We start from the raw sequence: 22,270 nt of genomic DNA, 5'->3' as shown, positions 1-22,270 counted from the left end.
GCTTATTCCATGATCACCTCAACAGTACGTGCAAGAGTTTGTGTGTCTGTGTGAGGGTTGCAAATGTGTAGCTTATTTTTGAGTGCACGCATGTAATTATTTGGAGCATGCATGCTGCAGTCAGTAACCGTACTTAGAATCACTGTCTGCTAACATATAGATTATATACAGCACTAGTACAGGCACACTGGACACTCATTTTCAAAACGTATGGATGAAAAATCACCAAACCAATAAGAGGGAAAATGACAAAAGGGCTACCATGGCATTAAAATCAGGTGAACCTTCATTCCATGGTTTTAAAGTTATCCTTGCAAAACATTAAACATTTAAAAATTCATGTTAAATAGGAAAGCAACAAGATTGCCCCCTCCGCATAACATTTGAACTGTTTGACCAATCTGAACAAAATTGGCAAACTCAAGTTGTGAACATTGATTAGAGTTTCCCCCATGCGTGGTGCAAATTTTTCAAGGTGGGATAGTTTTTAAGGGCGCAAACTGGGACTCTCTACAGACTGTGTCAACCTCTATATTAGATATGTCATCCTGGTCTTTCCCCAGACGTTTTGCCTTTTTACCTCTCATTTTTGCTGATTATTTTTGTTGGCCTTAGAACTCTAAGCACTTTACCACTGCTGACCAGTGGTAACGTGCATGAGCTTCTCCCCTAAACATGATGACATTTGTGTATACCTGATTGACCTATTTGTTGTACTGGTAAGTCCCTTGTAAAGTAGTACACCATAATACCATATACCCAGAGCCTATACTTCATATCTTACTATTGCCTGCAGTCATGAATGGGCCATCCACAGAAGTAGCCTTTCAAACCTGTCTCAGGCCTGCCAATTCAGTGCCTGAGTGTTGAGTTTACTGTAACTTTGGTGTGGTGTTTAAAACTACTTGCCAGGCCTTACACTCCCCTTTTATTTCATGTAAGTCATCCCTAAGGTAGGCCTTAAGTAATCATAAGGGCAGGGTGCCATGTAGGTAAAAGGAAGGACATGTACTTTTAAGTTTGACATGTCCTGGTAGTGACAATCAGCCAATTTCATTTTTCACTACTGTGAGGCCTACCCGTCTCATAGGCCAGCACTCTAAATTCCTTAACACACTTTTAAGCTGTAATTCCTGATCAGAGAGGAGTAACTTTTTCAGGTTTCATTTCTTTGGAACGGTAATGATAGAACCTCCTTACCGGGGAAGCTAGATTTTACATTACTGTTTTAGGAATGTCACTTTTAGAAAGTGGACATTTCCCTCCAATTACTGTTCAATGCGTCAGACAGCCTTTCTACAATACAGGTCTGGCGTGGGGGACAGCTACATTTTGCGCATTCCCTCTAGACAGCCACAAACACAAGAAGGTGAGGGTCATCTGCATTCTGAGCACCACTCTGCATTCTGATGGGTCTTCATGGGCAGGGAGGAATGGGAGGGGCTAACATTTACACTTCAATAGGGAATGTCATGTCCACACACAGAGCACTGATTTACCCCCCACAGTTAGCCTCGCAGACTGGACTCGGTTGAGAGGGATATTTCTGCACATCAGAGAGTCATCCCAACATCAAAGGAACTTTTGGGTATAAATACTGGGTCTCTGACACCCACAAATTAGACACTTCTGGATCTTGAACTGAACCTCTGTCAGAAGGACTGTTGTGCTGCTTAAAGGACTCTACTGGACTGCTCTTCTGGAAGGGCTGCTTTTCTCCTTGCTGCCCTGCAGCCTGCTGCTCCCTGACTCTGCTGAAAGAGAGCTGGACTCTGCCTTCCCTCCAAGTGTTCTCCAAGAGCTTACTGGCACACATCCTATTTTCTAAGGCTTTCTGCAATTCTGCTGGTGCTGCTGGACCCTGCCTTCTGTGAGGCCCACGCTTTCCTGAGGTGCCCTTTCCAAGTTGTGGTCCTCAGAAGTGGGTTCTGCAGCTGTTTTGCTATGAAACGGACACATCGTCACCTTTGCGCCCATCCGAAGCGACGCATCGACCTTCGAGGGAAAGGCTGTTCGACAAAAGTTGTTTCTACAGCCTGCACGACCAAACGACAATGCTCTGCATGGCTCGATGATAATGCATTGCCTTCACTTCATCTAAGCTCAATGACGCAGAAACCCGACCTCGTTGAAAACATCCATGCATCGTGCCCTCAGCGTCGACACAGGTCCATCCAAGGTACTTTCTCAGCAGGTGCTGTGTGGATCCTGTAGCCGGCTGCCCTCCATCATGGTCAGCCTGAACTTTGGATTTGTAGTGGTTCCTTGAGACCACAAGTAACCTTTTAAACGCTGGTGACTTCTGAGCACTGTTTGTGCATTTAATCTTTAAAAAATTATATCTCGACTTATACTGATTGGATTTTTGTTGTTTTGGGGTTGTTTCACTAAGATACATAATCTCTATTTTTCTAAATCTGTGTGGAGTCTTTTTGTGGTGTATTCATTGTGTTACTGCTGTGTGTTTATTGCACAAATATTATACATATTTCCTCTTTCAATAAGCCTGACTGCTCTGTGCCAAGCTACCAGAGGGTGAGCACAGGTTATCTTTTGGTGTGTATCTAGGTTACCCTGACTAGAGGGGTTGTTTCTGCCTGGCCTGGGTGCATAGCTCAGCTAAACAGTAATCCAATTTCTAATACTCTATTACAGATGTGAAGTCACACCTCTGCAGTATGCATATATGGGTGTGGGGGCCAATCCTTTGTCAAAGGTGCTTTGTTATGGCATGTCCTCAGCCACCATCTCACACAATTCTCACATCATACAAAGTGCTAAATTAAGTCTTAGCTACCATTTAGCAATTAAAAATCCTTTTCAGCTTGAACAACAAATCATATGATCATCTAGGTAGCTCTTCTGCCGTCCTCACACAACTTCTATTGCTTATTCTTTTCCTGGGCTTGACTCAACACCTGAAGTTATCCTCAATGACATAATACAGCAACATTGTAAATTAGAACGTTTTACATAGCAACTGCTACTATGAATTTGTAGTTTCAAATCACTAGAAGTATTTGTTATATTAAAATAACTCAATGGTACAATATAACATAATATATCGTCATTTTCATCCACAAAGTAAAAGATAATTTTTGCTCGTGTTCGTCCTGCATTACTTATCAAATACACATATTTAGGCCTTTTTTGTCTCTCCTCTAACAATTTTAAATACTTTTCCATTGCTGCCACATGCTCCTGGAAGAGTGGGCTCCAGAACAAGGGTTTGGTTTGACCAAAGATACCTTTGCATATGCGACCTAGCATTTCTTCTGTCTGATCTCCTTACTGCACCGTCTTTTTATTTAGAAAGGAATTTGAAAACTCCTTGGTCACTCTTCACAGACGTCATTCATCTCTTGTTCCCCCTAAAAACACACCCTTCTTACATGATTCGTCGTCCATGTAGGCCACTCGCATGCTATAATCCATTGCGTCATCAATTGTTGCACTCTCTGCTGAAACCACAAAAAAAGAATGAAAATTGCTATTAAAAAAGACATTTCACCAACAAATTGGTTCAACTTCACAAATAGCAGGAAATCTATTGTACCCTCTAGTCACCATCTGCACAATTGAGGATGTAAACTTCATTTATCGTTTTTTGTTTTATATAGCACCCTTAACACCAAGGGTGTATGACATTGGTTTATATCACTAAAGGGTTTTTAGACACAGCAATTTTACCCCAAAAAGTCGTTTTAGAGTGTGCGGATCACATGGCCTGGTTGAGACCCAGAGGTCGCTGCTGCCAAATCCACAGATAAATGGGTCAACAGAGTTAATAATTAGCAGAGTGTTCGGACATGTTTTGCCAGAAAAAAAACTATTCCCGTCTACAAATGTGATGAATAGTCGGGATTAAAATTCTTTGGCTTAGGGCGGGGATTCTTGCATATAGAGAATTTGCATAATCTATATATAAGAGAGAGAGACCAGTGTTCCTAATCAAAATTGTTCTAGATTGGCAAACTTAAATAACTAAGTAACTGTTAGTTTTGCCCAGCTAAAGACTAACAGGGTCAATGAGCTGGCTGCTTCAAAATCATAAAGCAAATTAAAGAAAATAAGCGACTTAAAGAAGAAATATGGAGCAAAATGGAAGAAGGCAAACAAAAGGTAGAAAAGGCAGAACAAAGTAGATCTGCCTAAACAGGACATCTGTTTCTCTTGAGGTGGCTTTTGTGGACGTTTGAGTCATCTAGAGTGGCAATATCGGTCTGGGTGAATACACGAAACAAGAACTTAGTGTTTTGCATGCATGACAGCTAGACTCTCTTTCTTAGATGCTACAAACAGGGATGGTTCTTTGTATACATACATACATACATACATATATATCCATCAAACCAAGTGACACAAGAAGACTGTTGTATTATACCAGTGCTTCACCTGTTCACCTGAAGAAAAGTTTGCTGGAGAGACTTTTTTTCTGCTTTCGATGCAAATGTGTTAAGGAAATCGGTACAGCAGGCAGATGTCCTGCAGTTTAACTTAAATAACTGAGAGCACCAAGAACTGGATGAGACCAGAAAATGATGGAAAGGAACTTTATTTCCTCATCAAGAACAACTATTGCAACAAAAGACTGATACTATTGGAAGACTGGGGCATTTCATCATTTACACCACTGATCAAACATCCAATACAACTGATTAAATACTATGTCATTTGGTGCCAGAGAGCAAGAATTCCACACCAAAGCTCATTTTTGCTTTCATTCAAAACAAACAAGCTGCTTACTTTCAGTAATGCTCTTTCTGCCGGTAACTCTATCTAATCTCACCTTCTGAATATTCTCCAGGCATCAGACTAGTCTCTGAAACCTTTAGAGCAGTTCTCCTGCACGCTGGCACTGACGTAGTCAGCTCTGGACATGACTAATAGAGACACTTATAAGTGCCATCCATGCGAATGGACGTCAGTTGCTTTCTAGGTTGTCTACGCCCGGAGTAAATTTGGGTAACCCGTATGCAGAGCTCTAAATGTGAGACCTTTCATGAAGGAAAAAAGCCCAATCCTCAGAACAGGGAGACGGTAGGATGAGTGAGGAATCTGCGGGTAGAGTATCCACCAGAAAGATTGTTACTGTAGTAACTTGTTCTAATGATACTTGTAACAGCTGACTACTCATCTTGTGCACAAATACCACAGGAGTACCTCCCCAGGTAGTGGGTCTAGGAAATGGCTCAGACCAAGAAGTCCAGCAGGACCGAGTGAGCAATATGCCCCGATAGACCTGACTTTCGAGGCAGTAGTGCTTCATGGAAGTGTGTGTACAGGCATGCCAATGCAGTGGTTGTGGGTTTGGCCCAAGTGGTATGAGCCTGCAAGGCTTCTGGGGGCTCCTACTTTGCTAGTATGCATTATGCAAGGAACAATCCATCAGGAGATAGTCTGTTTTTGCACTGCTTTACCCTTCTTTGCTCTGGATAACCCCATAAAAAGCTGATCGTCCACTCGATGGTCCTTGGTACGATCTATATACAAGCTTAATGCTCTTTTATGGTCCAAACAGCAGAGTCTCTCTTCTTTCTTAGAGGAACGATGTGGAGGAAAGAATGCCAGAAGGTTAACAGTCAGCCAGATATGAAAAGGAGATACCACTTTTGGTAGAAATTAAGTTAGAGAAATAAAAAACAACTTATCCCAGAAGAAGTTGGTATACAATGGATTGACAGAAAGAACCCAAAGCTCACTCATACTTCAAGCCAATATTATGGCAATGAGAAAGTCTGTCTTCAAGGTCACAAGTCAAGGGACAACTGTGCAGTGGTTCAAAAGAGGTGCACAACAAGAAAGTGAGGTCTAAGATCAAGTCCTACTGAAGCATCACAGGGGATTTTGGTCTAAACAAATGTTGTAAACCTTTCAAAAATCTCATCAAAACAGGTGATCTGAATGCCGAAGACTGATTTGGCATCTGCAAAACAGCCAAAGGAGCCATTAAACAGCCCTTAAAAGTGCCCAAAGCAAGCTCTTGATGGTCTACAGCAAAACAATAAAAACTTCTTACAACTTAGTATGTAATGGGTTTGTGGAATGATGCCTTGCTGCCACAATCACATCCATGACCTCAGGAGGAAGGTCGAAGGGGGTAAACTGCTGCCGCTCAATCTCCAAGCATGGAGATGCAAATTGTACATGCCAAGAACAGTACCCTGCCCTGTTGCTGTGACAGAAGATGCACCCGCAGCAGCAGCTTGATCACAGGACAGATGCTCATGCCCAGGAGTTTCAGGTACCACACTCTCCTGACCCAATCCGGTGCCACTAGATTAACATTGGCCCAGCCATTCCTGATCTTCAGAACTCAGGGCGGGAGAGGTAGTGGGGGTATGGCATATAGGGGTCCTGAGCTCGACACAGAGGGGTGCACAAAGTAGCAATTAAGATGCAGAAAGAGGCAAAAGAGGTGCAGAAAGTAGAAGAGATTTGCAGAAAGAGGCAGGAGAGGTTCTGAAAAAGGGAAGAGGGGTGCAGAAAGAGGCAAAAGAGGTGCAGCAAGAGGGGTGCACAAACTAGCAATTGAAAACTGCGGCAAGAGAGTTGCAGAAACAGGCAAAGTGGGTGCAGGAAGAGGGGTACAGAAAGAGGCAAGAGGGATGCAGAAATTTGCAACAGAGGTGTAAAAAAAAGCAAGAGCAGTGTAGAAAGAACCAACAGAGGTGCAGAAAGAGGTAAGAGGGGTACAGAAAGAGGCAAGAAGAGTGCAGAAAGAAGCAAAAGAGTTGCAGAAAGAGGCAAGAGGTACAGAAAGATGGAAGAGAGGTGCACAAAGAGGCAAGAGGCGTACAGAACGAGACAGGAGGGGTGCAGAAAGAAGGAAGATCAATGCAGGAAGAAGCAACAGAGGTACAGAAAGAGGCAAGATGGGTGCAGAAAGAGTCAACAGATGTACAGAAAGAAGCAAGTGAGGTGGAGAAAGAGGCAACAGAGGTACAGAAAGAAGCAATAGAGGTGCAGAAAATGACAAGAGAACTGCCGAAAGAGGCAAGAATGATGCAAAAAAAAGGGAAGAAGGGTGCAGAAAGAGGCAAGAGGGGTGCAGGAATAACAAGTGAGTGAGGTGCAAAAGGAGGGAAGAGGGCTGCAGAAAGAGTCACGAGGGATGCAGAAAGAACCAGGAGATGTGCAGAAAGAGGCAAAAGAAGTGCAGAAAGAGGCAAGAGAGGTGCAGAAAGAGGCAAGAGAGGTGCAGAAAGAGGCAAGAGAGGTGCAGAAAGAGGCAATTGAGGTGCAGAAAGAGGCAAAAGAGGTGCAGAAAGTAGAAGAGATTTGCAGGAAGAGGCAAGAGAAGTGCAGAAAAAGAAAGAAAGTTGCAGAAAGAAGCACCTCGCACACCATTAGTACCAATTTAACACCCACATTTAATAATAAGTAACAGGTGACCATTCTAGGTTTGCAAAGGATAAGTAACACTAGTCCCTGCATTCTTGGTAACGTTTGAGCCATTTGAGCTAGAAACAAGGCTTTTTTTGTTCAAATCTGCAGATTAGGCAGCAGATGATGGATTATGTGGCTAATGCGGCAAATGTATAATTGTGCGAAAGTCAGTGCAGCCAAACAGTCGCATAATTCCAGTGGCCCTGCTCATACCTCTGACTAGGTCCATAAGTGCTCCTCAGTGACTCCTTTTTTTGTCTCATTGAGTTCATTCTTTAGCTTCTATGGAAACGAGGAAGACTAAACCTGAGGTTACCACTCCACAACACAGACTACCATACCACATAATTACTCTCCATAATACATAATCCCACTCTACATAATTCTTATACACTAAATACCACATACTCCCTATCTACATAATTTCACTGCACAACATACCACATAATTTCACTACACACAACGTACATCCACTCCCAAAAATATTAGTAAAAACCGTTTACATTTACAACGTCAATAGCTCTAACTTTGCAAATGCGAGACCTATTACATTTACAAATGCTTCTTTAACTGGTAGTCGCGTTTGCAGAGTGGTCGAGAAAGGGGGCTGGGCCTCCAACCAGAGCTCAGGAATTCTGCTGCATAGGACTTACAGGAGGTACCAGGAGAGCTTTTTGGCCCCCAAAGTCCCTCAGGAGTAAAGCGGACTTCACCCCCCAGCCCTTAGTGTGCCAGGAGGCACATTTGCAGAGTGCGATATCCCCACTCCTGATATGCCACCAGGACAAACAGGTACGGACCACAGCGTGTTCTGAAAAAGCAGTGCTTTATTGCATGGTGAAAGTAAATTAATTCGGCATCATGAAAATACGAAGATTAGTGTCCAGCCTGACGCGTTTCGACCGCATTTCCGCGGTCTTGATCACATGACACGCTGGACCAATCAAAACATTTATATAGAGTGCACATTTTAAGAATCACCTCCCCTGGAGCCATCACAATAAAAGAAAGACTGTGTATTCCATCAACCTGCCTTGTAATATCTATGCATGTGTCACAATCTTAACCAGTTAATGTCTAACGACAAAATACAGGTTAAAAATTAATTAACACAATCTTGTTCTTAGCCACCACTACTGCTGACATCGTTGTGACCTGGGGTGTACCGGGGACGCCTGCTGTTGGCCGGGGCCGACCAGACGGAAGAACTACACTTCCCATCACCGTTTGCAGCGCTTCACGCCGTGTCCTGCATCCAGCGCGCCAGGAGGTGCTTAAAAGGGGGCCAGGACTCCCGCAGCATGGGAACCCAGTATCTTGTTCTTAGCCACCACTACTGCTGACATCGTTGTGACCTGGGGAGTACCGGGGACGCCTGCTGTGGACAAGGGCCGACCGGACGGAAGAACTACACTTCACATCACCCTTTGCGGCGCTTCACGCCGCGTCCTGCATCCAGCGTGCCAGGAGGTGCTTAAAAGGGGGCCAGGGCTCCCGCAGCACGGAACGCGCGCGGGCGAAGCCCGGGCCAAGGGCGGGCACGTCTGAGCCCATCAGTCAGGAAGGAGGCTGGGCTGGGCCACCTCCCTGAAAAGTTTGGATCCTATTCTTCGTACCTGCAAAACTCTGTAACCTATTGAAGAACCAAGGTACTGTGCAAAAATATAGAGAATACCTGGTTTGTTAAATATATTAAGTAGTGTTAGAATGGATAAACGTAAGGGGGTTGCTGGCACGTTAGACGCTTTCTTGGTTAGGGCAGAGTCACTTCTAACTCATGAAATCGAATTGACTGAGCGACGCCTTTCCTTGGACCCATCTACATTCCAGAGACATTTAATAACTGGTATTCCTTCACCTGCATTGGGGTTACTGTCCAAGAGAGCGTGTCTAGAACTGTTACAAGTGTCCCACTTACCCCTTCCCAACCTCCCTCTGATATGGCCTTAAATTCTCCAGTATTATCGAGCAGAGATACTAGGATTAGGACTAGAGCCTCAAAAAATGTGGGGACTGGAAAAACTGAGGCTCTGTCTGATAAAGGAAAGCGGGGGGTTGGGTTAAAGAAAACGAAGGGTAAGGGTAGTAATGGTGGCAATGGTGGTAAGAATGCTTGTGTTAATTGTAATCATAATGGCACTCCTTCCCCTGCGAAAACTACTTCAGTTGGTACACAGACCGAGATGATACCGCCCTTATTAGCGTCAAGCGTTATTAACACCAATGGAGTCATGACCGAGTTATGTACGGGATTAAATGACCCAGGGCTGGGAGCAGCTCTAACTTATGTCCGCGATTTGGTTGAAAAAAAAATTGCTTTATTGTGGGAAAAAATTAGCCTTCTAGAGTCTGCAATAAAAATCTTAAATTGCAATAATGTGGATTTGCAACTAACTAGATTGGAAAGGGACGATACAAGGTTAATGGTGGGTAGCTGCCCATCGCTTATGCATGATGAGAAAATTGATAACCATGTGAATAACCCCACTCCTAGCAATGGGGAAAAAAAAAAATGCTTGGGGGCATTATCTGAAGGACTGAACGCATAAGGTTTGCAGGGTTCTCAAAGTGGAAACGTAACATCTTTTGTCGGTGTGAGTGCCCCTATTCGGTGCCCGAGAGAAGAGTAATCTAACGGCTCTTCGTTTCCTAATATGGAGATACTACGTCTTTCTCCAGCTTCGTGTCCTTATGTTTTGATTTTGGCTTGGGTCCCTGCACTAAGGGCAGGGCAGAAAGAAAATTGGAATGATTTAAGGAACAAAACTGTTGACTGGTTGACGAAACACAAGAACTTTCATCCTTCGGACATCGATGAGATTCTAATGGTTCGTAGAGTAGGGTGGATAGGGCAATCTACTAAGAGTATAAGGGGTGACTGCATAGTCGTTAATTTCCGTAGGCCAAAGATGGTCCATTACCTTTTACATCACCGTGATGCAACTTCTTCCCCTAACACTGGGATCAGTATACTCCCTCTAGGATATTTTTACCAACCGCAAGATGGGAACAAAGTTATTAGATTTCCACCAATTATGACATCTAATAGGTTTCAAGCATTGTCAGATCTGGATCTCCAAGACTGACAATTATATAAAGCCCAGCAGGGAAGGATACTGTTAAGTGCCCCTAAAGATTTGGGGCCTACAGTTACTGATACGGTAGCTGCAGGAATTCACACTAGTATTGTAACTGCCCTTAACGACTTGGGACCTATAACTACTGACAAGGTAGCCGTAGGAACTCTCACTAGTATTCTAAAAAGAGAGCCAGGAAAACAAAGTATGAATATCTGCCAAAAGGATCAGATAGGCCACCTTAATAATAGTCAGAATGACGCACTGTGTAGGAACTCTGAAGGAATATTAAAATGTATGGCAGACACAAATGGTGTGTATGTTGAGACGGATCTAACAGTTCAGTGTAGCGAGGAGGATGTCATAAATGGTAACCTTATTTGTAACCTTATTAATGACTGCGAGGAAAGCCCAAGATTAGAAAATGAAGATGAGGAAATAAACTGTGATCAAAATATGGAAGAATGTAAAACAGAGATAAAACTGATTTCATAGAACATTGCAGGGATTAGGAGAAACTAAAGGGATGCAATATGGCAGGATTATATCGGACACAGTGAAATAGTCCTATTCCAAGAAACTTGGGCCTTGGAAAGCCCTCACAAGGTAGGTTTTAAAACCTTTAGTATAGCTGCTATTCCCTCAGTTAGAGGAAGGCCCTCGGGAGGTCTTGCTATTTGGATAAAAACTACTCTAGGTGTTGATATTAAGCAAATCGATTCCGCTTGCCAAGATATTTTGGGAATAAAGTTTTTAGCACCTGATAAAAGGGAAGTCTACATTTTTAACATGTATAGTAGACCGAACATAGCACGTAGGGAATCTGAAGTCATTGAACATCCTGATCAACTTCTAACCACGGTCAATCAGAGTGCTTTGATAATTGTGGGGGGGCGACTTCAACTGCAAATTTGAACCTGTGGTTGGATTTGAAAATATTTGAGGATGAGGATTCAGCTAATAACATTCCACAACTGGACAGTAGCCCAGTAGTATCGTGCACATGTGCCGTTGCGCAGTTGTTAAGGCTGGTCTCAGGCCACGGTCTACGTGCCTGTAATGGGCGATTGCCATCTGACAGCCCAAATTTACTGACATTCACACGGGGTAGCATTAAAAGCTGTATAGACTATATATTGGTATCTATTCCCTTGTGGCCCATGGTATGTGATCTAGTAATTGAGGATAGAACAGAGAGTGATCACTATCCGTTATGTCTGACGCTCGCAGCCTCCCTCTTTCAGTTAAGCCCTCTAAGGAAAAGCAATTCCAGTTCTTGTCCAATTGAGCCATTATTAATTAACAATTGCAGAGCACTTAGATGGCCCTTGGTAATGGGAAATGAAATGGCTATGAAAAAGATCTAGGATATTTATGTAGAAATAGTTTCCCCATAAGTAAACCTACCAATAACAGAGATTCCAATCATGGAGATGTATGACAGACTGATAGAAGAATTATGATCAATATTAGGTAAGGCTCCAAAGGAATTTAAAAAAGGAATTTCTGAGGTAGCTACACTAGAGAACCCATGGTATAATAAAGAATGCCGTGTTGCGAAAAAAGATTTGATTCAGGCAACAAAGTTAAAAGATATAGTAACCCTAAGGGAAAAAAGGATTTGTTACAAGAGGGTATTAACCCAGGCTAGAAAAAATTGGGAAGGTAACATTTGGACCAAGCTGATTATTGCAGGCAAAACAAACGATCAATCAACCTTTTGGCGTTTGATATTTAAGGGTAATAAAAAGGGGAAATGTAATAAGGACCTTTTCTTAGATGCAAAAACCTGGGTAACTCATTTTTCATAACTCTAACGATGATACCGATTATAATCAAGAAGACTGTGAAATCTGTCCAAATAGTGCTCTACTATGTTTCAGTATGAAGGAAACAATAGTAGCAATAGACGCAGTAAAAGCAGGGAAGGCACCTGGACCAGACAAGATACCAGGTGTCTTATGGAGGCATGAAAAAGAAGTTTGGGCTCCTTATATAAATTGTTTATGTAATTCAGTTGCAGCAGGTGCACCGATTCCTGAAACGTGGAAGGGGGCAGAGATTGCAACTATTTTTAAAAAGGGTAACCACCATGACCCGTCGCACTATCGACCGATTAGTTTAATTGATGTTTTACAAAAGATATATGCACATCAAATTTTAAATAAACTGAGTAATTGGATTGTGGAGTACAGTATTTTAACCAAATATCAGGGAGGTTTTAGAGTCAAAACTAGCACTATTGACCAGGTTTTTAGATTTCTCTGTATAATTTGGAAGTACATTACAGTCAAGAAAGCCCATTTGTACATTGTCTTTGTGGACCTTAAGGCAGCCTTTGACCTCATCCCCAGAAACCTCCTGTGGAAATCACTAAGAGATCAGGGTGTCCCAGGGGAAATCCTCGTACAGATTATAAGACTACACGAGGATAACTTTGCAAGGATTCGATGGGGTCTAAATGGTGAACTCACAGACCGCATACAAGTAAAAAGGGGGGTAAGGCAGGGATGCGTGTTGGCCCCTACCTTATTTTCGTTGTATGTTAATGACATCTCTGAATATCTCTTGGGCTGCGAACATGATTCTCCCAAGTTAGGGGGGGTGCCAGTACCTGCGCTTTCATTTGCAGATGAAACAATTTTAATATCACAAACCCCCAATGGTCTGTAAAGCCTATTAAATACTTTCGAAATTTACTGTGAAACGAAGGGCTTGGAAATAACTTCTACCAAAACGAAATATATGGCAGTTAATCCACACAAATCTTTGTTTTTAAATTTAACTGTCAAAAATGAGAAGATAGAATATGTGCTAAATTTAAATTATTTAGGCATTACATTGGATTCTAAAATGAATTGGAGATCACAGTTGGAAAAAAGTAAAACTATATTAATATAAAACTCAGTGCCAATAATAAGGAAGCATGAGAATAGTTTGTCTAAAGCCGTCTCCCCTGCACTCGAGTTATATAAATATAGGGGGCAATCTGCATGTCTTTATGGGGCTGAACTGCGGGGCCACGTAACAAAGAATACTTTTAGGATGATCGAGAATAAATTCTTTAGGAAACTGTTAAACTTACCCATGCGTACACCATTAATGCCAGTAGTGATGGATTTAAATATCTGTCGCACTGATTTTCAGGCAATTTTACGGCCACTAATGTTTTGGGTCCGCCTGTGGTCAACAGATTAACTTGTTCATTATAGAGAAGGCCTGGAGGAAGTTTTTAGAATTAAAAATGGTACAAGGCTGCCATGATTAAACCACATTCGTGATTTGTTTTATAAACTGGGATTGAAGCACTTCTGGGTCGACCCTCGGGGATTGTCGATGGGCTCAAAAAAACTGTTGAAACAGACTTTTTGGGCTTTTAATCAAGATATTTCATCCCACAGCTCAAAAATATGCATTTTATCCACAAGGTTTCTTTCCATAAAACCAAATGGGAAATTTGAGTCCTTTTTAGACGAGATACAACCACAGCTTGCTAAATCTCTTTATCTGAAATTTCGCTACGGTGTTCTACAGATAAATGCAAATACAGTAAAATGGTCACGTAGCGATGGGGATGTAAGCGACGGTTGTTGTGCTATTTGCCACACAGGTGCAAAAGAGAACGAATTGCATGTGCTATTCTTCTGCCCAGCTTATATATATATATTCCAGGAAGAAATGGATTTGTCAGCTTTTGGCCATTAGATCCTGTTATGAAGCGGCAAGAATACTGCGATCAGATACGACACAAGCAGTAGTTTTTAGTGCGAGTAGATACCTCTTTGGGGTTGATTTAACAAGGAAGAGAATAGGACTGACATTTTAGACATTTGTAGGAACCTGTGTGTGTTTTATTTGAATTTATATTCAGCCTCATACTTGCTGGTTTTGCACTGGAGGGACAATGCCCTATCATGTACTATCTGAGGTGTATGCCATGGAACCTTGTATATTTCTGGACAGAGCCACTAATTGATTAGATCATAATATGTACTGGTTGTATGAATGTATGAGTTTAATTACTGTTAAAATGCCATCCTATTACTAAATGTATTTATTGACGGGATTTTATTAATATTTATTTGGTTTTTAAAATATCCAAGAAAGGTCGAGTAGTGGGACATTGATTCTCAACAATTGTGCATTTGTCGGGTGGGGTACCCTCTGAAAATTATAGGATTCTTTTATATGAATTGAATGTAATCTTTTATGGTTTTTTAAATCGAAATAAAGATAATTAAAATTGAATTAACACAAATAAATAATTGACTGATAAAAGAGTACAAAACTCGGTATTAATAACTGTTTGTGAAGGGTGTAATATGAATAAAAAGCAAAATGCCCGATTCATCACAACCATAATCGTTGTTCATGTTAACCCCTGTATGTTAAATAGTTACTTGAGTCCTAAAGCATAGAATAGGCTGTCACTACATGACAAATTCATAAACTTAAAATTGATCCGGGCTCTCCCATAAAGTGCAAAGTTTTAAAGTGCAAGTGCAAAATAGTGTAAATAGGCTAAACCTGTGCAAAATATACATTTCTAAACATGGATGGCAAATATATTAGCCATTGTTTGAATCTCTACAAAATAAAGTGCGAGTGCACAATAAACACATCGGTTGAATGCAAGACGGCAATACTATGACAAAATGTGCCTGGTTGGCAACATATAAGACAGCATCAACCAACACATGCAACAATGTCTCAGTGAAAACTCAGAATAATTGGTTGATCAGAGTTAAAACCAGGGTTAAAAACCAAGAACAACGTTCTATGTATATACAATGTTGAAGGTTAAAGTGCATTAAAAATCACGGATCAAAATGTAATAACATATTAGAACCTTCAGGAGAGACTACGCAGTTTGAACCAAGTTATTAAAACATTCATTGTTAATTCACAAAAAGTTGTGAAGGTCTTCCGCCGTATTAAGTCTGTTTGGCATTCGAGTGTCTAATAAAACAATGAATTGTGATTCCAACTGGCGCAACTCTTTCTCCCTGTTACCACCATGTAAGGACTTGGGTACAGATCCTATCACATAGTATTTAAGGGTATTTAAGGTCATTCAAGTTGTTATTATGAACATGCTTTCAGTGCCTGGCAACTGGGTAGTTGGGATCAGAGTTGACCACAGCCCGTAGGTGTTGCAAGATGCGGTTAAACACCTGGAGTTTAGTACTCCCTACGTACTTGAGTTGGCAGGTGCAATTCAAAATGTACATGCGAACTCTGTACGACACGTGAGATGACCCTGGATTCTAATCGGTCTATCATCAAATGCTGTGGTGTGATGTCTCTTACAGATATATCGTTACACAAGTAAGTAACTTGTGCATCTGAAAGATGTTAGTGATAGATTCCTTACCTTAGAATAGATACCCCAGCAATACCAACCCCGGTGGTGGGTCTGCGAACAAAGATCACACCAGAAAGTCACGGAGAACAGAACGGTCAAAGAAGCCGTTTCTCCGGACTTGACTGTCAAGGCAATAATGCTTAGTAAAAGTGTACAGCGTGGTGCAGGTGACTGCCTGACAGATGTCTTGCAGGGGGACACCACATCCCAATGCAGTAGTAGCTGCTGTCGCCCTGGTAGAATGCCTGGCCTTTCTTGGCGCCCAAGTAGCCAACAAAGAGCTGGTCATCCACCCGGAACTGTTGTGTGCGATTTAAGTCAAATGAAAGTGCACGTTTTGGGTCCAGACGGTGGTGCCTCTCTTCCTCTCTGGAAGGGTGTGGAGGTGGAAAGAAAGTGGGCAAGGTGATAGTTTGCCCAATGTGAAAAGCAGTGACAACTTTTGGCAAGAAGGAAGGGCGAGTGTGAAGCACAACCTTGTCCGGATGGACAGACAGAAAAGGAGGCTTACAGGAAAGCACCTGGAGCTCACTCACGCACCTAGCGGAGGTGATGGAAACCAGGAAAGCAGTCTTCAAAGTTAGTAAATGAAGAGGACAGTTGTGAAGCGGCTCAAAGGGAGCGACATCAAATAATTAAGAACCAGATTCAAGTCCCACTGCGGCATCACAAACGAATTGGAGGGAAAAGGTGAGTAATGCCTTTGAGAAATCTATTAACAGGGGACTTGAAAAGAGAGTGCTGATCAGGGAGCCTGAGAAAGGCCGAGATTGCAGAAAGGTAGCCCTTGATAGCGCCCAGAGCAGAGCCCTTCCGGGCTAGAGAAAGAAGGAACAAGAGGACCTCTGAAAGGGGGTCCACAGCCTTTGCTGTGCACCATGCCACAAATTTGTTCCACCTGCAGGCGTATACAGATTTAGTGGAGGGACGCCTGGCTGACAGAATGACATCACAGACTTCAGGAGGCAAGTCAAATGGAATCAACTGTCGCAGCTCAATCTCCACGCATGTAGTTGGAGGCTGGACAGGTTCGGGTGGAGGACTGTCCCCTGCTGCTGCGACAGAAGATCCTCCCGAAGAGGCAGTCAGATCGAGAGATCCATGCTCATACTGAGCAGCTCGGGATACCAAATCCTTCGAGCCCAGTCCGGGGCCACAAGAATGACTGATCTTCTTCAGCACTCTGGGTAGAAGTGGTGTAGGCGGACAGGCGTACAATAGATCGCAGCTCCACTCGCGATGAAAAGCGTCGCCGAGTGAGTGCTGCCTTGGAATTTCCAACACGCAGAACCATAGACATTGCGCGTTCTCTTCAGTGACAAATAGATCTAACCAAGGCTCTCCCCACTGATGAAAGAAACCTTGCACCACCTCAGAGTGAAGACGCCATTCGTGATCCATCATGCACCGGCAGCTGAGTTTGTCCGCCCTGGCATTCAAGGAACCTGCCAGGTGTTGAACCATCAAGGAAATGCCTTGACGTTCCAGCCATGTCCAGAGGCGCAGAGCCTCCTGACATAGGGTCCACGACCCCACCCTGCCTTGTTTGTTGCAATACGACATGGCGGCGGTGTTGTCTGTGAACACCTGCACCACTTTCCCCTTGACAGAGGGAAGAAGTGCCAGAAGGATCGCCTGAAGCTCCAGAAGGTTGATATGGAGCCAGGACTCCGCCGGAGACCAGAGGCCTCTGATTTCTGCCTCTCCCATGTGGCAGCCCCATCCCAGGAGGGACGCATCTGTCACCACTGTGTGCTCCTGTTGGGGAAGGGAGAGGGATCTGCCGCTGACCCAATGCTGATTCGTGAGCCATCACTGCAATTGTTGTGCAGTGCCCTCCGAGAATTGGATGTAGATGGACAGGTTCCCCATATGCTGTGGCCACTGGTACTTCAGGTCCCACTGCAGAGCCCGCATATGCCATCTGGCATGGTTGGTGAGCAGGATGCAGGAGGCCATGAGGCCCAGCAGCCTCAAGGTCGCAGTGGCGGACGGTGACATTTGAAAGTGGTGGGGCGTAAAATGTTTGGCATACTTCAGCATAGCGAGCGAGCGTAGCAAGCGAGCCCGAACAACCTAAGGGGGGTTTGGTGGGGGTTCTCCCCCCGAGAAAATTTTGAAAAAAGAGTGGAAAAATGGTGCATTTGCAAGCAAATTTGAGAAAGCAGAAAGGTTAATAAAGCAATGAAGAAAGTGCAGTTATTACAGTAATAAAGAGATCATGTCATATAACATAGGTAGCTGCTTATTCAGTATAACCACAGAGCTTCATAACAGACTTTGAGATATAATGCATTTCTGAGTACCTCACAGGTGTTTTTTATTTAACAAACAACTAAACAGGTGGTCGGAAACTAGCAGCATTGAACATACATATGTTTACTTTTTGTATCTAAACTCAGCACGTCTGTCTTTAAGAGCAGCAAACTTTTCAATTACTTGAACGTTAAAATCAGAGATATTTTGAACTAACTTGCTCTCTATAGAAAGCATTGCCAAAGCATTCAGTCTTTCCTGAAGCATGGTGTTTCTTAGGAATGTCTTAATCCTCTTTAAGGCGGAAAAAGATCGTTCTGCCTCTGCTGTTGTCATAGGAGTGGTTATGACAATTTTAAGTAAAGTCACTGTCTCTGTAAATGTCTTTTCCATATTAAGTTTATGAATTAAAGTCAGCAAAGCCCTGGCATCTCTGGCATTTCGGTACACAGGCATTGAGTACAGTACAGTCAGCTCACTTTTGAGGTCCTCTTGGTTGAGCATGGGATAAGCTTCCACAGCCTCATGCAGAGCATGCTGAGGGAAGGATTCACCATATTTTGCAAAGTTTTGACTTTCCAATAATGCGGCACTCTCCAAATGTTTTGTGAAAGCATAGAACATCAGTCACAGTGCCGCCTTACCTTTCTGCCAGGCCAGGTGAATAACGACGACTGCGACAGTGCGACTCGTGACTCTCACACCCTCACTTACCACTAGCAGCAAGCAGCTGCAGCACTATAGAGAGTCGAGTAGTAGGGTCGGAACACTTTGGCCATTTGGGGACCTTGGCTTGGACCGCAGTTGAGATTGAGAACAAGAGCAGCTCCCAAAGCAAACACGGCGCGTTCTGCTTGAAGTACACGTGTTATGGCATTGTGCCTTGTTGTCAGATTATAAAACCATGGAAATTCTCCATTCTAGTCTCCGCCTGTTAACGGCTCATAGGTGTGAGAAGCCCCAAACTAGATTAACTCTTTTACTGTTATCAATTCCCATCTCCAAATAGGTCCTTGTGTAAGAGAAAAGGTATTGTGGGTTATATTGGCAGAGGTAATCGGTACTCGTCGACATGGGATTGTGTGACGTCATTGCCCTGTAGTGACCGTCTGTCACATCTTTGGAAGTCATAAGTCTCGTTATCAGTAGTAGCATCCTTTTAACCATTTTCTACGACATAACACAAGCGTACATGTGTAATGTCGCACAATAAGCTCAAGGGTCTACTCAGAGAAGACTCACAATTACAATGGACACCAAAATAACCAAAATCCTACGAAAAACAAAGCCTAGTGTCAGTCCTTTGATAGGTGCCGAAGCTCCCCCTTTATTGTATTTTATTTAATGCGTTTTTATATAGCGCGGACTTTACCTGAAGGTGTCAGCAGCGCGCTTCACAATAGGAACAGTAATGATGCATGAGGAGAAAAGTACAAGTGAGCATGTTGCAAAGGCAATAGTGACAATTGTGCAAGTATCAAGAGGAAACAAAATACAAGAGGGAGCAAACGATACGTTACGAAAGGAAAAAGTGATGTGTGCATGTTACAAAAGCATACAAAGTACAAGTAGAGTAGAGGTAAAATATTGCAATAATTGGCAGACACTCAAAACACTAAAACAAACGTTACGTTACATGAGGCAATGGAGGCAATTGTGCATGTTTCAAAAGCAAACAAAATACAAGAGGTAGCAAACGATACGTTAAAAGGAAAGGTGACGTGTGCATGTTACAAAAGAGTACAAAGTACAAGTAGAAGGTATACTGCACTAAATGGCATAAATTCTAGGCGCTGGACACAAATCTATGACACTACAACGCATGACTCAGCAGCACAAAACCACATTTTGTAGGTTTTTTTTGAGGAAAGGGTATGCGATAATGCGAGGGCCGAGGGGGGAATAAACAGACTGAAAAGGTACCACCTTCCAGCTCACTTCGGCCTCGCAAGACGGCTGTCCTGAAACTTTATAATGCGAGCAGGGGTAGGTTTGGGCAGTTTGGCAGACACTCAAAAACACTAACAAACGTTACGTTACATGAGGCAATGGAGGCAAATAATTGTGCATGTTTCAAAAGCAAACAAAATACAAGAGGTAGCAAACGATACGTTAAAAGGAAAGGTGACGTGTGCATGTTACAAAAGAGTACAAATTACAAGTAGAAGGTATACTGCACTAAATGGCATAAATTCTAGGCGCTGGACACAAATCTATGACACTACAACGCGTGACTCAGCAGCACAAAACCACATTTTGTAGGGTTTTTTTGAGGAAAGGGTATGCGATAATGCGAGGGCCGAGGGGGGAATAAACAGACTGAAAAGGTACCACCTTCCAGCTCACTTCGGCCTCGCAAGACGGCTGTCCTGAAACTTTATAATGCGAGCAGGGCCTCGAGCGCTGACACCGCTCAGAAAACTGTTGTGACAGGCCGTGAACGTACTAAGGTGATGGAGAGGGGGAGGGGGGCACAAAGGACTGAGGCGCGAGGGGGACGTGTGGGTGGTGTGGGGAGCGTCGAGAAAGGTCAAAGGGGAAGAAATAACCGGTTGTGAGAGATGAAAACCGTGGGAGTGAGGGAGAGATTAACTAGGCCGCGGCCGCGTACTACGTAGGTTTGGGCCGTTTGGCAGACACTCAAAACACTAACAAACGTTACGTTACATGAGGCAATGGAGGCAATTGAGCATGTTTCAAAAGCAAACAAAATACAAAACCTTGCGGGCGCGCCGCCATCTATGGTGATTCAGGTTCAAAAATCATAAATCAATGCATATTTGCATAGAACATCAGTGCCGCCTTACCTTTCTGCCAGGCCAGGTGAATAACGGCGACTGCGACAGTGCGACTCGTGACTGACTCCGTGTCCGTGAGTGACTCGAGTCATGTGGCAGCACTGGCGAGGGGACGAGCGACACGTGCCGACTGCCGAGTCAGCGAGCGTATCAGCGTACGCGTCGGGAAATCAATGGCCAATCACTACTGCATGGCTTGGCTTCACATAAGCCAGCCACACTGTGATTGGCCATACAAGTGCGGCCACCACCCACGCGCGGCACCATGCAGGCTGCGCGGTGTCTTAGCCAATCATGGCGCTGCATTAGCAGCGCACTGCAACAGGATTGGGCCAAGAGCAGGGTTACTCCCTGCCCATAATGAGACCCGGGGGCTGCGGTATGAAGGGTCCCTCGCCTCGCCACACCCACACACTGTCTGAGACTGAGTCGCTAGGGGAGGAGGGAAGGTCTGGTATTGTGTGCGTGTGCGCATGTTCGGGCCAGTCATGACTAGCCCAAAAATTGACATGCGCACACTGCTGCTGCTGCCTGCTGCACTATTCGCGCTGTGTCAGTCACTCACTGCAGCAGTCCCGCCCCCAGTGCCGTCCACATTGAGTCGGGCTTATCCCGGAGTGCGCGAGTCAGTGGCACAGTGCGTGCGATCGATCGATCGATTTCCAAAATATTTATTTCAATAATGTTAGCATCCATGATGACTGTGAGTGACTGTGCTTAGTGGGGCAACGCCCCAACGCCCCCAATGGACGGACCGCCACTGCAAGGTCGTCCTAACCAAAACAGGGGACAAGGGCTGAAAGATCGGAATCATAGCCCAAATGTCCCAGACTCGCTGTTCGGGAGGTTAGACCAGAAACTGCGCCGTGTCCAGAACCGCTCCAATGAAGAGGAGCTTCTGAGAGGGAATCAGGTGCGACTTCTGCATGTTGATGGAGAACCCCAGCAAATGCAGGAGGTCGGCCGTAGTCTGGAGGTGGGAGATAGGGGAAGACTGAAACCCCTAATCTGCGCAGATGAGCTGCGACCACTGCCATCACTTTCGTGAACACCCGAGGAGTGCTGGTAAGGCCAAAAGGGAGCATGGTGAACTGAAAGTGCTCGTGGCCTACTGTGAACCGCAGATAACGCCGGTGAGCCGGCAGGACGGGGATATGAAAATAAGCGTCCTGCAAGTCCAACGCTACCATCCAGTCTTGCGGGTCTAGGGCAGACAAGACCTGAGCAAGTGTAAGCATCATGAACTTCTCCTTCCGGAGGAAGCGATTTATGTTCCGAAGGTCTAAGATAGGACGCAGGCCCTTGTCCTTTTTTGGAACCAGGAAGTAGTGGGAATAACAACCACGACCTACTTTTGGCGTCGGAACGCACTCTATGGCCCCCTT

General features: G+C 43.9%; 1 protein-coding gene across 2 annotated transcripts in view; it reads right to left on the bottom strand.

The window, feature by feature from the left end:
- The window catches only part of LOC146805265 (von Willebrand factor A domain-containing protein 5A-like), a 671,080-nt gene that overhangs the window by 121,014 nt on the left and 527,796 nt on the right, over window positions 1–22,270 (bottom strand). Inside the window, exon 16 of one of the 2 annotated variants that reach the window (XM_085622439.1) lies at window positions 3,393–3,461. In XM_085622439.1, the coding sequence (XP_085478565.1) occupies window positions 3,393–3,461 (69 nt within the window). The remainder of the gene's footprint in view (window positions 1–3,392; window positions 3,462–22,270) is intronic. The other variant, XM_085622440.1, reaches the window with a different exon arrangement.

The sequence above is a fragment of the Triturus cristatus genome, chromosome 8, assembly GCF_964204655.1.
Source record: "Triturus cristatus chromosome 8, aTriCri1.1, whole genome shotgun sequence".
Classification (NCBI taxonomy): domain Eukaryota; kingdom Metazoa; phylum Chordata; class Amphibia; order Caudata; family Salamandridae; genus Triturus; species Triturus cristatus.
Note: the sequence above shows the minus strand (reverse complement) of the source record. Positions and strands in the feature narration are given on the sequence as shown.